The 14,743-nt window shown below is 40.8% G+C and overlaps 1 protein-coding gene across 5 annotated transcripts in view; it reads right to left on the bottom strand.

Moving 5' to 3' along the window:
- The window catches only part of MAD1L1 (mitotic arrest deficient 1 like 1), a 378,641-nt gene that overhangs the window by 184,903 nt on the left and 178,995 nt on the right, over positions 1-14,743 (bottom strand). For all 5 annotated transcript variants that reach the window (XM_072878170.1, XM_072878171.1, XM_072878172.1 and 2 more), the window contains one exon: positions 6,362-6,418. In XM_072878170.1, coding sequence (XP_072734271.1) covers positions 6,362-6,418 — 57 coding nt within the window. The remainder of the gene's footprint in view (positions 1-6,361; positions 6,419-14,743) is intronic.

Genomic DNA, 14,743 nt, shown 5'->3' with positions numbered 1-14,743 from the left:
TGGAGAACCAAAGCTCTACAGTAAAAACACAGGCAGAAAAGTGTGACTCCTGCACACTCACCTCCCTCGTTCCAACAAATCACATTTTAAATTAACAGGACCACACGATAAAGTGAAGAATAATACAAACACTGTGAAGTACACACAGAACAAACAAGCAACAAAAGGCTCTGCTGAAATAAAACTACCTGATAGAAGGATGTCTCAGACATTGATCATGGAAACATATTTAAAACAAACAAAATTCACTGAAGATCTTGGGTCAAAAAATACAAACACACAAATACAATTACTGATAGCACAAAGCAGGGAGGCTTTATCATAGAGAAGCATAAATAGATCAGACAGGAGCAGCTAGCGGAAAACTGAAAGAACAGCAGCAGAATTGAAATGTAATAGTGCAACTCCCACAACAGCTAGAACCTCTCCTACAAACTGAGTCTTCAACAGTCAGAAACTGGAGAGGAGGACAAAGAGCTGGGTGGATTAATCAATCTCAGGATGAACATCAGTGCCATGTGGCAGTGGACATGGGTAATGTGATTCTGAAATGGAAGAGCTGAGCTATATCCAGGGCAGAGAGGTACCTGCCTGTACTAGATGCTCCTGTAGGAGATACTTCTGTACAAGCTACTGCTGGAACATCACCTGGAATGATGTGACCACTCTGGTTATTCATCTTCAAAGGAGACAGAAAAACGGGAAGAGATTTAAAGAAAGCTGCAGGATTCATGAGGAGACTGAAGAGCCTGTTTTAAGAGAAGACTGCAAGAGCTTGATTTGTTTAACCTAGACAAATGAAATGCTGGGAGAGAACAATTGTTCTCTATAAATATGTCACAGGATAAATATGAGGGAGGAAGAACAGTCATTGTAGTTTAAGAAGAACATTGGTACAAGAAAAAAATGGATATTAACTGCACATATATTTTCAGTTGGAAGTAGGAAGATTTCAGCTATCAGAGCAGTCTTTCAATGATAGTAATGGGACAAACAACCTCAGCAGTTTCAAGAACCAAGGCATTTATGAACCAAGGCGTATGCTGCAATTGCCTTAGTTACCAAAGGACTGGACTTTATGATCTAACAGTCCTCTTCCAGTCTTCTGTTACTATATCATTTCATTCTGGATTAGCTTTTTTTTTTTGGCTGTTTCTTTATAACCAGATTCATGTTTTTCAATCTGATTTGAGAACTGGATATTTCCCTAAAATTGCCTTACTAAAACTATTGCTGTGTTCATGCTGCTGCTCAGCTGAGTGCCGCGCTACTCATCTGTCTTGGGTTTGCTAGTCTCACATAAGGTGTTAGGATAAAATTTGTCAAATGGTAAGGAGATTTGCTGTCGTCTTGCTAAATCAATTCAGAAATGATGAAATACACTTTTGATAGATGGAGACTTCCTGCACCGGTCAGTCATCTCCCTTCCCCTCCCAACCTGTTGGTTCTATATATGTTCTGGCAAAGCTTTACTTTTATTTATAACTACGGTGGTTCAGTACTCTAATCCCACATTTAATTGCCATCCCATTATAGATAATATAGAGAATTTACATTTCCTCTAATGAACACCACTTCTCCTCTTGTGCCTTGTCCGTTGTATTTCTTCCTTTAGGTTTAATAACTCTTAAACAAGAATTAAATTAGCTATACTGGCAAGTTATCCAGGGCAGGTCTTTCTATACTAAAGTTCACTTCTTTCATATTATCATTGTCATCACCTGTAAAGTAAAATGTAACAGAATTTTTATCCTTGCCAGGTATTTCTCTTAAGTATCAAAAGCTACAGTTCTTAAAAGTCTGGAGTCTGATGTAACCACTAGAAAGTAAAGTCTTCCAGCAATAATGCAAATGTTTTGTGAACTGTGTGGGTCTCTTGTTGTTTATGTATTGATGCCTATTGTGATTTTCCCAAACTCTTTGTGATTTTTCCATGCTGCCTTCCAGTAAACACCTAGTTCCCAGCTACATCACGCACAGTGTTCTCCGAGTTGATTTCTTTCATGTATCCTCCTTCTGTCTTCATTACTTCTCATAACCATCAGTGCAGCTAGTCACTGACATTTAAGTTAATCCTAAACATTATGGTTTCATCAGACTGAACACATGATTTGGCTCCTTAACTATTCCTGACCTGCTGCCCTTAAATAAAGGTCTCTCGTTCTTTGCAGTGGGTTAACACACACTGCACTTAAGGCAAGGGGCATTCACTATTTTCATTTTAAGGTGTCTTTATTTCTTCTGTAAGGACACTCAATTTATGCCATTCATTTTGTGATGGCTACATTCTTGGACTTCAAATCTTCTTTACCTCCCACCCTGCTAAGCAATTCTTCTGATTCTTATATCCATCCTTTTTAATCTGCTAGAGGGTGAAATATAATTTGTTCCAATGAGCAGTCTATAGATTTCAGAGCCCACATGGACCAAGATGTCTTTTGAAGATGAAAGCCAAAAGATACCCAGAGCACCTCAGGGCAATGAAAATACAGGTATACTTTTTTAATACCAAGCTGACTTCCCTCGGGGATTAATGATGGAGAAAAAAAAATCTTGACATGAATGCCCCCTACTACAGAACCAGACTGAAAGAAAGTGTAAGATCAGGGATCACAGCCATTGCCTGGATGGCAAGCTTGAGCCAGACAGTTTCCTCCTGTCTATAAAGGGAGATGAAAAAGGCAAATGAAAATTAGAAAAACTAACACATCATCTGCTTCCCTCCCTCAGGGAGAGAAAGAAAAATAATATAACAAACAAGAAAGCATTTTCCACAAATAGTAATTTGGTATGAGTGAAGCTAGCTCTCAGCCCTATGCCAGTAGAGCATTAAACTAATGTACCATAAGAAGTAAGATCCTGGGACCACAAAACAGGGAGCCATATGTGTGAACCCTACGAGCAACCTCCCGGCACATCCCAGAGATAAAGATATTGGAGCACTACCCTTGATAAAGAAAACTTCCAGTGATGATAAAATTGTTAGAAAAGTGCACACACACGCACACACACAAATTGCAGTAACGAAGCGTGCCTAGGCACCAAAAAAATAAAAATTCACAACAAAAAACATTCTTTCAGCAAATAAAAGAAATACAAAACCCACAGGTCTGCGGGTCAACTAAGTCATCTGAGCCCTATTAGACTGGTGACTCTGTTATGTACCACCTCTCAGAAGACTGGGCAGGCACTGTTCCCTTACAACAGGAACACACTCAAACTGTGAATAAAGAAAAATAAATAACTGAAGGGTTAGAAGGAGAGAAAAATCAAAGTTTCATTGTTATAATTACACAGCACAATGATAAGGGCAATTTTTCTTAAATCAGAAAATAAATTCTAGGTTCAAGTTCCCTGAAGGATATAAAATATTAGAGGATTTTTTATGGTTGTAATCACAAACTCATTTCTCCAGCCACTACTGGCCGTGTCTAATTAGGGCAAAGTATGTTAATGATACAGCGGCACAGCCCAGAGACATCTTCAGTTGCAATATTAATTGCATTTAGGGAAAGAAGCATGAATTGTGCTTATACAAGCTAATTAGTATGGGTTTGCTAATTAATACTGGAAAGTCAAACTGCCTTTGTCTTGTCAACTGCAATTAGCTGAAGATGTTTAAATTTCTTTTCTCTCTCTCTCTTTTTTTTTTTTGTTTTGTTCTTCCAGTAGTAAACTCACTTTTAGGTGACAAGCAATGAAATCATGCACGGGAGTACTCAATGGCAGTTAGGGCAGCAAGTCCATCCCCCTTTCCGCTAGCAAAACCTTGCGCCCTGGCCTAGCGCAGCGTCCCCTATAGCACACACCTATCGTCTCCTATTGTCCCTGTGGACACAATTCCCTGAACTAGGGCCCTCTCCTCCCAAGGACACAGATACTGTCTCATTGAGGCCACGATCCTATCAGATTTATCCCACAAGTATTTTACTTTTAAATATTTCTATGTAAAGAATGAATTATTTACCAGGGCATCTAAGATGCTCCCCATCGCATACAAGAAACCCCATCAAACTCATCAGTGAGATCCAATCAGCTAGTTCACCAGCCCCAGAGCACATCGCTTCATTTCCAGTGCTCTGGGGAGGGTGGCAAAGCCATTAGCACTCTTCAGGGTGGCAGAAGAGATGTCACCTCCATGGAGGTTTATCCCAGAAGCAGCCCAAAGACCCAGCAGACTGTATGATAGCACCTGACAGGGTTTATTCCATTTCACTTAGGGCCATAAGCCTGTTTGCAGAACAGCTGATGAAAAGCAATATCCACGTCTGTCAGCACCCAGAGCAGGACGAGCCCTTCCGCATCCCCCCAGCCATGGAGGCTTAACATCAAACTAACGAGCAGCGGATCACGGGTGAAAAAGGGGAAGAGGGATGAAAAGGAAGGCGAGATGCCAGGAATCCAAATCAGCAAACAACTGCTGAATTGTCAGCTTTAAAAGAGTCTGAAAATAAGGCCATCCAGGTGAGACACTGATCTGGAGAGGGGGGGAAAAAACCACATAAAGAAGATTTTGTTGGATGGCAAGGAGGAGAGTGGGGCTGATGGTACAAGTGCTGGAGCCCTTGGGCAGGCAGCTCATGGAAGAGCCCCATCCAAAGGGGACAGACCTCTGCCACCCCTAGCATTGTAGAAGACAAGAAGTGACACATCTTTCCCTACCAGGGAGATTTCACCTTGGGATGGAGAAGAACCATCTACCACCAGTGAAAAGAAGGAACTATACTGTCACATTTCTCCTCAAAAGGGAAAAGGAGGAAAAACAGTCTCTCTTCCTCTGTTTGAAGCAATTTTCTTATATTTACTGAACAAAATTCAAAATGCTGAATAAAGCCCACACCTCACAATCTGCAATCTATCGTCCAAAGCACTACAGAATACAGCCTATTCATGTGAGATTGATGTAAGCTTTACTGGAAGATCACAAGACCTGCAGTTTTCCACTGAGTAACCCTTGGGAATAGGCACTGAACACTGACTGCTGCTTTATCCTCTGCTGATGGATGATGCACAACACCAATTAATGCTTTAATGCTGGAAGTTCCAGTTTCTCCAGCTCTCTGCTAGCCTGTTTAATACGACAAACTTTTGAAGAGAAACAAATAACTCAAAACCCAGGCTTAACAAGCCAAAAAGAAAAACTTTGAAATGTTTAAAAAAACCACACATCAAAAAATTTAGAACATAACAGCAAATTTATCCTCTGATACGTCCAGTGAGCACAATGCAAAATTGATTGTATAGAATTTAAAACTATAACAAGGCAGCATGTAATGAGATCAGATGGTAAATAGGATTAATTCAGTTTTCTTTGGAAATATCAGTTCTGACCTGCGTCACCAGAGAAAGCGGCTGAGCATACAAAAATGTTTGCCCACAATGTAAGACCACCCCAGAACCGGAATCAATTAACACTCTCATTATGGAAAATCTGATGTTGAAACAGCAAGGAGCACAAATTAAAAAAAAAAAAAAGAAACTAGCAGACGTATGGCAACCTATTAATAGTACAGCAAGGGCACGCCAGTTCTGCCCTTCAGTGCCCTAGTAGAGTTAAACAGAAGTCTAAAAAGACTAGTGTTAGCACTGTAGTTTATGATTTGGATTTTAGAGCAGAGGTCTGTTTAGCACCTGCTTACTAGCCAGTGATGCACACCGATTTTTTCATTAGTAATAAAATTAATCCAGTGTAAAACACGTCTACAGAATCAGTGTCTACATCCTGGATACTGCTCAGGTTTTTCTTGTGACTAGAAAAAGTTGCAGGAATCCCACAACTCGCCCATTAGCAAAAACACTGGTTCACAAAACAGCTTAATGCATACACCTCATTTATTTCTGAGTATGAAGAATCATATACAATAGTCATGAAACTGCACATAAACCTCCCTACTGCCTGGTTTTCTGGCCTCTATTATTTTTGGTCCTTGAGGGAACTGCCAATAAAGTAGACAAACCCAGCAGAAAATTAACAGGTATTATAAAAAACTAGTTTGTGGTAATTCTGTCGCATCTCATCTGCTTGTCCTTTGCACACGTGAGACTGAATCAAAGGCCCCCAAAGAAAGGAGTTAATTCAGTATGAAATTAGATGCTTGCTCCTGATCTAGAACTGCTAACAAAGAGAAAGCAAGCTGCCAAAGAAAGGCAGACAGACCACCAGATCTCATCCAACACTTGTTCCAGGTGAGTACGAAGACAGAAAGTGCCAAGACTAGCAACAGTGATACAAACTTTTATAATGCTTATTTGCTATTCATTTCTGAATATTTGGAACTGATCCACTGTTTAAATAAACTGAACTATGCATATATTACTGCTCTGTAAAACAATTAAATAACCCAAAAAGATGAACACTTACCATCTCTGCTCTTTGCTTATGATTTCCCACTTCTTCCAGAACTTGAGACAGCTGAGCCTTCAAGACAAAAAAAAAAAAAAAAAGAAAATGAAGGCTAGGACATATTTTTTGAGGTTTAATAAGACCACGTTCCTCCCTCCCAGCTAAAAAAGCCACCAAGGGCAACATGATTTTCACAGCATTGAAAAGGAATTATAAGCGTTGGGTCTTGTTATGTCCTATCAGCACCCCATTCCATGAGACAATCCTGTCGCAAAGAGCCAGCAGCCCACATACACAAGAAAGAACAGGTTTCATGCAGAGAGGAAATCCCCTGGATTAGCTATCCCAAATTTCAATCCCATGGCCCAGCCAGAGAACTGCGCCTCCTCTCCACTTCTTGGGAAGCTGCATAAAGAGCGGTCTAAAGCCAAGCTTAACTTTAAGCGGTGCCAAGCTTAACTTTAGAGAAAGAAGGCACTTGCTCCACAGCTCCTGAGAGATGTGTTTGTGTGTGAAGAAAACTTCATGGAAAATGTTCTGTTAGAGTTCTGGGGTATAGGGTTGGTTCTGGAAGCCTTCAAAATTGTTGCAGTAGGATACAGAGCAAATCCTCTCTGGAACATAACCCTACTGAATACCTGTGAGAAAAGGTCTCAATGCAAGATTTTTTCTTTTTTAAGAGGAAGTTTGAAATTTAAAGAATCTCAAACCAGAGTGGAAATATCTTGTTATTCCTGTATAATCTGGGGAGAAACAGGAACCTGACTCAGAGGAGGAGCTTTCACAGAGTTTTGTTTATGAAAAATGATTTTAAACTAAATGGGTATTTCGGAGATAAGAGAAGCCACATATACTACTTGAGTGCTATTACTTCCCACATCTTTTATTTCACAACACTTTGCTAGCCTGCAATCAGCCTTCCTCTGGTTAGCAGAAAGCCCAAAAAATAGTCACAATGACAACAGAGAAGCTAATTTAAACAATGTAAACAAACAAGACAAGAAATAAAAAAAACTTTCCTACAAACCAATTCATGTAACTTCAAGCAGATATTCATTAAAACCCTCCAGAGTCCCTCTAACAATCTCTCGCTACACATGAAATGGGTCTTTTGAGTACTACATCCAAACCAGAGACAAACAACATGCAGTTTATTACAATGAAAAGGAAAACATTAAGCTTTGAAGGCTAACTGCACTGAAATACAAGCAAATGAAAAAATTACAGTCTTAGGGTTCAGCACAGCAGAAGTTCAATTTTGCAAACAACCAACCAAACAGTTCAAGACTTCCCTGGCCCCAGAGCTCAGTGGAAACTGAAAAAGTTACAGATTCTTGCTGTGCGGGGCCCAGGATGATGTGACATTATTTAAGGAACAGACACTCAAATAAGATGAAAAGAGTTTTAATACAAGCCTGGGACCTGGCACAGGGAAATGAAACACGTTCATTAAACACCGCGGGAGATGCCAGTCCCAACCAAACATGGTGTGCATGTACAAGCAAGTGAGAAGAAAAAATGAAATTATCACCAAGTTTGATGCTGAAACATCAGGAAACGACAAATTTGCAGACATCTGGGAAAGACTTTTTTCCCCCACTACTATTGAATCAGGTAGAATTACACCAGCAGGCTGGAGACAGAAAAGAGTCACGTGGAGGAAAAATTAGAAAACATCCCCTCAGAGACATTATTTATGAGAGATGCTAGCATAGCCTTTGAAAACACCCCAAGACTGACTGAATATTTTTTATCAAAAAAACTCCCAACTTTTCTGTATATTTATTAGCCTTATCTATATGAAGATGACCTTTAGATGGGAACTACTGGCCTATTCTAAACTAGATGTAAAGAGCTATTAAGAATGACATATTTGCTTACAGTAGCTACCACTCCTGAATTTGAGGGTCATTTCTCTGTTCAGCCTCCTGTTGGTACAGACTTCTATAGAATCACGGAGTAATTTAGCATGGAAGAAGCCAGTTCAATCTCCTGCTCAGAGCAGGGTCAGCTACATCAGGATGCTCAGGGCTCTTGGTCAGCTGGGTTCTGAGAATCTCCAAGGAGGCAAACTCCAAAACCTCTCTGAGCAACCTGTGCCAAGCTTTGGTCACCTTCACAGTGGAAATATTTTTCTGTATAATATCAAGACAACAGCACCCTGGAACCTGTTTAACTAGATGGGTATAAGAGCATTTTAAAGTACAAGACCTTGATAAAATTCATTTTAAAAAGGATAGAAAAGACCCTGGCACATTTTACTTCAGGAAGAGGCTGAAAAAACTTTTAGACAGGAGAGAAATAATACAAAGGGATGGGAGAAATCAGAAATACAAGCAGGAAATATTCCATAATTTATCTTATATATAATATGGCTTGGGGAAAATAACCAAACACAAACCTCTCAAGCCGCTATGCCAGCAGAGACCTAGAGGCAAACCTGGATAGCAAGTCCAAAACAGCAGCACGATAACGGCAGATCAAAATAATTTGGAGAAGCAATCAGATAAGAATTAAATCACAAAGTAGGTTTTTCTTCATTGCATTTATTTCTAGGCAGCTCATCTCAAAAGGAAAGAGTAGCTAACTAGTGGGAATTCAGAGAACAGCAACTAAACTTACTAGATTGCTGAAGAAATGATTTATGAAGATTAAAAGATTTTTAAACATATGATTTGACTACAGCTCTCACAGAAGAGCAAAAGGGACATATTTAATGCATTGAGAGCTGTTACAATGACACAGCTGGAAACAAAGAGGCTTTTCCATCACAGCTGAAGCTGGCCGATGCGCTTGCAGACCGGAGCGGGGACCTCCCGCTCCTTCCCGTGCCCATGTATGCAGGCAGGCACAGAACAAGAAGATACAGCTTGAACTTTCAGTGGGGTCCCCTGTGCCTGCTCTCGCCTGGCTGCGAAACAGATGATCTGAATGCTTTATCACATCCAGTTTGTAAACATTAGCCCTACCCCAGACTTTTTATTAGCTTAAATCAAATATTGAACCTAGCTCAGCTGTTAGAGGACAGCTGCTTGCAAAGTGATTCACTGCCATATTCCTTCTAGGCCACAAGAAAGTACAACCTAATCACCAGCAGCATGACAGATGCACACATTTTTAATTATGAAGAAGAAATTAGTCTCTGAACTTATCCCCACATCTCACTTAATCAGAGGAGCTGCCAGCCACCACAGCCATGGAAGGAAGGGGCTGCAGGGGGCCCTGGACTGGTGCCCGACAGTGTGCTGAGCCCTGCACCCAGCCCTGCCTCGGGCATTCACTAGGAAAAGAGCTGAAAGAAATAGCATTATATTGTTTCTTATAATTTAACCTTTTCAGGAATGAACTGTTGGATTTCTCAGTTCAGTCATCTCTGGCCTCTTGCAGACAAAAAAAGCACAGCAACGAACCTGAGCCCCTTGGGGTGGCTAGGAAGGAGATGGTGTGCGAGAGTCCTTGACCTCTACGCCAGCAGGCACGGGAGGGTTATCCGCAGCAGATGCTGGAGCAGTTTGCCAGCCCCATCCCCGAGTTTCGCACTGGGAAAAGCAATGTCCTACATATATGTGGCTCAGCTCTGTTTTACACACTTTTTGATTGATCACATTCACCTGGTATCTCAGGAATCTCTCAGTAAGAAAGACTTGCATGTTGAATTTTCAGCCTATGCATAAAAGTTAACATAAAGCTCTAAGGAAATTCTCATTACTTAATATACATGTTAAATTCCCGCAGATCACTGAACTCAAGCATTAAGAAATCCGATAAGCAAATAGATATTAAGAATCAAATATACAAATACATGTAAAGTCCAATTTGCCCACAGAAGGCAGCACAACCAGGTAAAAGAAAATCAAGTAAGTAGCATAAGCAGAAAAGAAACCATCCTCTCAAGTATTCAGTCAATTACTTTAAGCCTCCAAAAAAAGGGTTTGTCAATTCAAAACATTCATCTTACATGACAACACAGTCTAATCTACTGTCAATGCTACTGTCATCCTCAAAAGAGTGGCAGGACAGGAAAGATAACCCGTGCTCTGGCCTCGCCAGGATACAGCAGCTCAGGGCTGAAAGAGGAGCAGAAATGGTTTCCAAGGAGAGGAACCGATTTGGCTCCTAAGGAGACATTTCTGAATTGTTTAGCTTGCTTCCCTGTATCAATAATTCGTCTTCTATACCTTCCAAAAGTCAGCCTTCACTGACAATGCTGCTGGAGGAGGCTGGTCAGGGAGGGTTTAATGAATGAAACTAAAGCAATCTGATGGTTACAAGGCCGACGTTAACACCGATTCCATCAACAGCCCCACACTCTTCTCTGGGGGCTGAACGTGAGCCGACTGCCCTGAGCGACAGGCAAGCAGCTCAAATGTGAGACTCACTTTTAGGAAAAAATTAGCTACTCAATCTCTAATGAACAGTCTTTCTCTACACAACAATACCCTCCGCTCTACAAGCAATTAGCAAATCGAAGCGCTCTCTTTGTGGACCTGCATTAATTTACTCCTCGATGTTGCACATTAAATAGCTCATAGGTACGGCACAGCACAGTAGCAGCAACAGCCAAAGCCATAAAATTAAAGCTTGCTTCAAAGAGTTAGGGAAGCAAAATTATGCGTGCTGCATACAGGGAATAAATCAAAACAACCTTCATTTGGAAACATCATTTTAGTCTTACGCTTTCATCAAAAAACATGATTATCTTAACAGTCACATTAATACAACGTAGGTACTTTACAAGGGAGAGAAACAAGCAGCACATTCACTACCTCAAATTAAAGAGAGTCATTTTTATTCTTCCTCATCAGGGTGAAATACCTGGGAATACACATAGCTGCCTATTCCAGGGTTGCGCTTTCACAGCTGTAAATCCCAACTGCGGGTCCCCAGAAGGAAGGCCGCTTGTTGGAAGGGCAGCATCACCGCATGGGAGGGGAAGAGGAGGAGGTTCAGCCTGGCAGAGCTGTAACGCAGCTGCAAACCATGGCATTTTTACAGCACACCAAAGCCCAAGATACCCTTAGCAGTATTTTATATGCAACAGTTGTATGCAAATTCAAGTCAACTGTGAAGATTGGCAAATTTAGGTATAATGTTAATTAATAGCTATTTCAAATTAATTAACTTCTAAGATAAATTCTTGCCTCTCCTCTTTGAGAAAGTTAACACACAATTTAAATTTACAAGGATATATCGGCTTCCAATCACAGAAATATGGAATCTTGTATGTTCTAACAGGCCAAATAATTTCAGTTTCCTTGTGCTGGCTGCCCCCTGTTCACAGGGTAATTTCACAGTAACTTATATATCTAATCGCTTACAAAAGAAGATATGAGATGAAGCTTCTTGGCTCAAGCTAGATGGCCTTAACACGTGGCTAAAGTGCGATGTGACCTATAACAGGGTCCAAGCCAGCATATCTTATCTGATGCCATAAGCTGGGGAAGAAGGAAAAAAAAGCACAACATCGCTTCTTTCTATCAGATTCAGGAGACACAAGGAATATATGGTGCATCAAAGCTGCAGCGGAAATACAGAAGGAAACCCCAAAACATGGCTGCATTCCCAGGACAATTCTGATGAGCACTGATTGTAACACTTACAATTCAATTGTAAATTTAAAAACATATAGCTCTATGCACCACGCTGATGAGTTACATGGAACAAGAGAGGAATATCATGAGAACACTTCGAAGAGAAGGTTGCAGTCACTAATTACCTTGCACACAAAGATATTTTTAAAGATTCTGGCTTTAAAGAGGAAAACTTTGATTTCACAAAAGCCACAGACAGCTTCTATATGGCAGTGGCAGAGACTGAGAGAGAAGTAACTCATCAGCCACTTGTAGTTAGGCTTCAGTTTATTTGCATACTGTGATCCTGCATATTAAAATATTGTGAGAACTGAAATGAAATTTTCATTAGTGTTCAATCTGAAATCTCACTCATGGGATTCAGCTTTCAACAGTTAATGCATGCATTTACCTGTTTATACTTTAAAGTTATATATCCATTTATAACATGCTACCTTCCGCCTTCAATCCATTAGCACACCATTACTGCAGATTGGTAGCAGTACAGTATTGTTTTAGCATCTCTGAAGTGCACTACAAAATTACGCTGGGCTAAATGGTCATTTCTAATTTTAAATATTTTGATGCTTTGTAGATGAAATTACTGATCTTTCACAAAATTGCATCAGTTGAGATCATGATCAGGAAGTCAGTTTAGTATCAGACATTGCTAAATAATTTCCTTGCTGCTTTATAGATTCAATTTTGCTGTTCTCAAGAAAAGTTCTCCTGGTTATAAAATCAAATGCATATACTTTATAAAGTGGGAAATAACAGCTACAAATAAACTCTGGTGTTGCCTCAAAGGCATCAAAACCACCATGTTATCTTACAGGAGCTGGACTGGAGGTGGCAGGGGGCTCAGCATGATGCAAAGTGAAGGGGAAAATTCCCCAACAACTTTTGAATGCGTTTCAGAAATTTATATACAGTGAAGCGACATTGACTCTGACTTGCAGAAAAGCTGCAATAGGCAAAGCAGAGACCATTACTTACTGACATAATTTATATTATGTGGATAGGCTTACAGCTCAATGAAAAGCATGTGTCTCAGGCCACAGTTTATGTGGTTTTCCATGTAATTTAGTCCTTCTTAATTCTACCCTGAGCAAGGACACAAAAGACAGGAAACGAGAATGCCTGTAAAAGCAAGATGTCCCACACCTCCAGGGACTCGTGCTCCTGGGCATCATAGCAAAGCACAACACCCAGGGACTGAAGGCTACTGCTCCATGCAGAGTAGCGAAGGGTGTTTTTCATCAAAAAAGCAAGAGCTGCTACTTCTTTGAGAACCAGTTTTCTACTGGATTTGATGTGCAGCAGGGAAATGCCGCCCCCAAGTGAGAGACAAAAAGCAGCTGGTTACCAAAATGAAGGACTAATAAAGCAAAGGCTCTTGGGTGCTAAACAAAAAAAATTATATTGCAAACTGAAAAGTTGCTGAAGTCATAGTTATAATTACTGAAGATACAGGGAAAACATCTGCAAGATACAGGCTCCTGTCAACACACTATCAAGATTTACTGGACAAAGAGATAATAACCAAACCCTTCTCTTGCTCTTAAGTCTCAAGGACAGACCAATCTCTCTTCTTCTAAGAGACACAGTCACTTAGTAATGTCATGAATTCTCGACAGCTTATTATAATGAAATCACCCCAAATTCTCACTGGTTATGCTGTAAGAAAGAGGTGTAAACAAAGTCACTGTGGAACAACTGATACAAGGAAGATAGGATTTCAAGCAGAAATTGCCCGCAGCCTTACTCCTGGCAAGTCACTTGACCTACTTAAAATAAGCTGCATAGTTCTGCAGCAGAGACCTGGCTTTTGTTCCCACTCTGCCTAACAACTGCTGAGAGACTTGGGGCAAAGTACTAAACTCTCTGAAACTCCTTTTTCTCCTCCCTCTCTAAGGTAAAGATAATACTCACTCTGTAAAACCATCCAAAAACCTTTGACCAAAGGTAATCTCCGAGTGCAAGGTACCACTGTTGACACAAAATGCACCTGATGGGCCACACCACTCGGGCAGTAAAAGGATTAAGCACCATATTAAGTGCAGAGCTCGAGCACCTCCATGTTCAGAGGTAGCGGTAACCTAATCTCCCTGATCCTCAAAGCAAAGGTGACCTTCACAACTGCAATAAAATGTAAAACCTGGGGAAGGATTCTGAGCTTCTCAAAATCTATTCCAACAACACTGCTCATATAATCTCCCAGGCAGATGCTGACAGGTAAGGAACACAGTACCAAAGCAAATTGGGACATGGAAAAATGCAGAGCATTATATTCAGGAAAGGATGAGTCCCTGGAGATCGGACGGCCCTATGCCAGACTGAAACACTTACAAAGAAAGCAGGTAGGTGCAGGCAGGTAGGAAAATAAGGGGCTCAGGTGTTACCAGACTTTTCACGTCACAAAAAAGTATTAGATTTGCAAAAACATCTCAAAACAAGAGCGAGCATTTGTTGTTTTACTCTCTGAGCTGCAGCCAAGGTTGAGGTGAGATTGAGGGGCAACAGCTGAGTGACTCCTCTCTCCTGTTTTTCCTTGATGTTTCCATTCAACACCTTGCTAAGAAGGAGCAAAGAGACCAAAAGATTAGCATGGCTCTGCTGGGAATAATACACTCTGCAATAGGTCTCCCTCCCTCCATCCTAATCAAATGGTGCTGCAGCCCCTGGGGAGAGAATACATTGCCAAACAAAAAATGTGAGTTTGCAGCTGCTTCCTCAACAGCAAAGGGCAGCCTGACTGATGAAACTCTGCCAAGCCAATTGCTTCGAGCATCATGCAGTCGGCCAGTACAGCATCTCCCGGACACACACG

The sequence above is a fragment of the Ciconia boyciana genome, chromosome 13 (assembly GCF_034638445.1).
Source record: "Ciconia boyciana chromosome 13, ASM3463844v1, whole genome shotgun sequence".
NCBI lineage: Eukaryota > Metazoa > Chordata > Aves > Ciconiiformes > Ciconiidae > Ciconia > Ciconia boyciana.
This window is presented reverse-complemented; position numbering and strand designations above follow the sequence as displayed.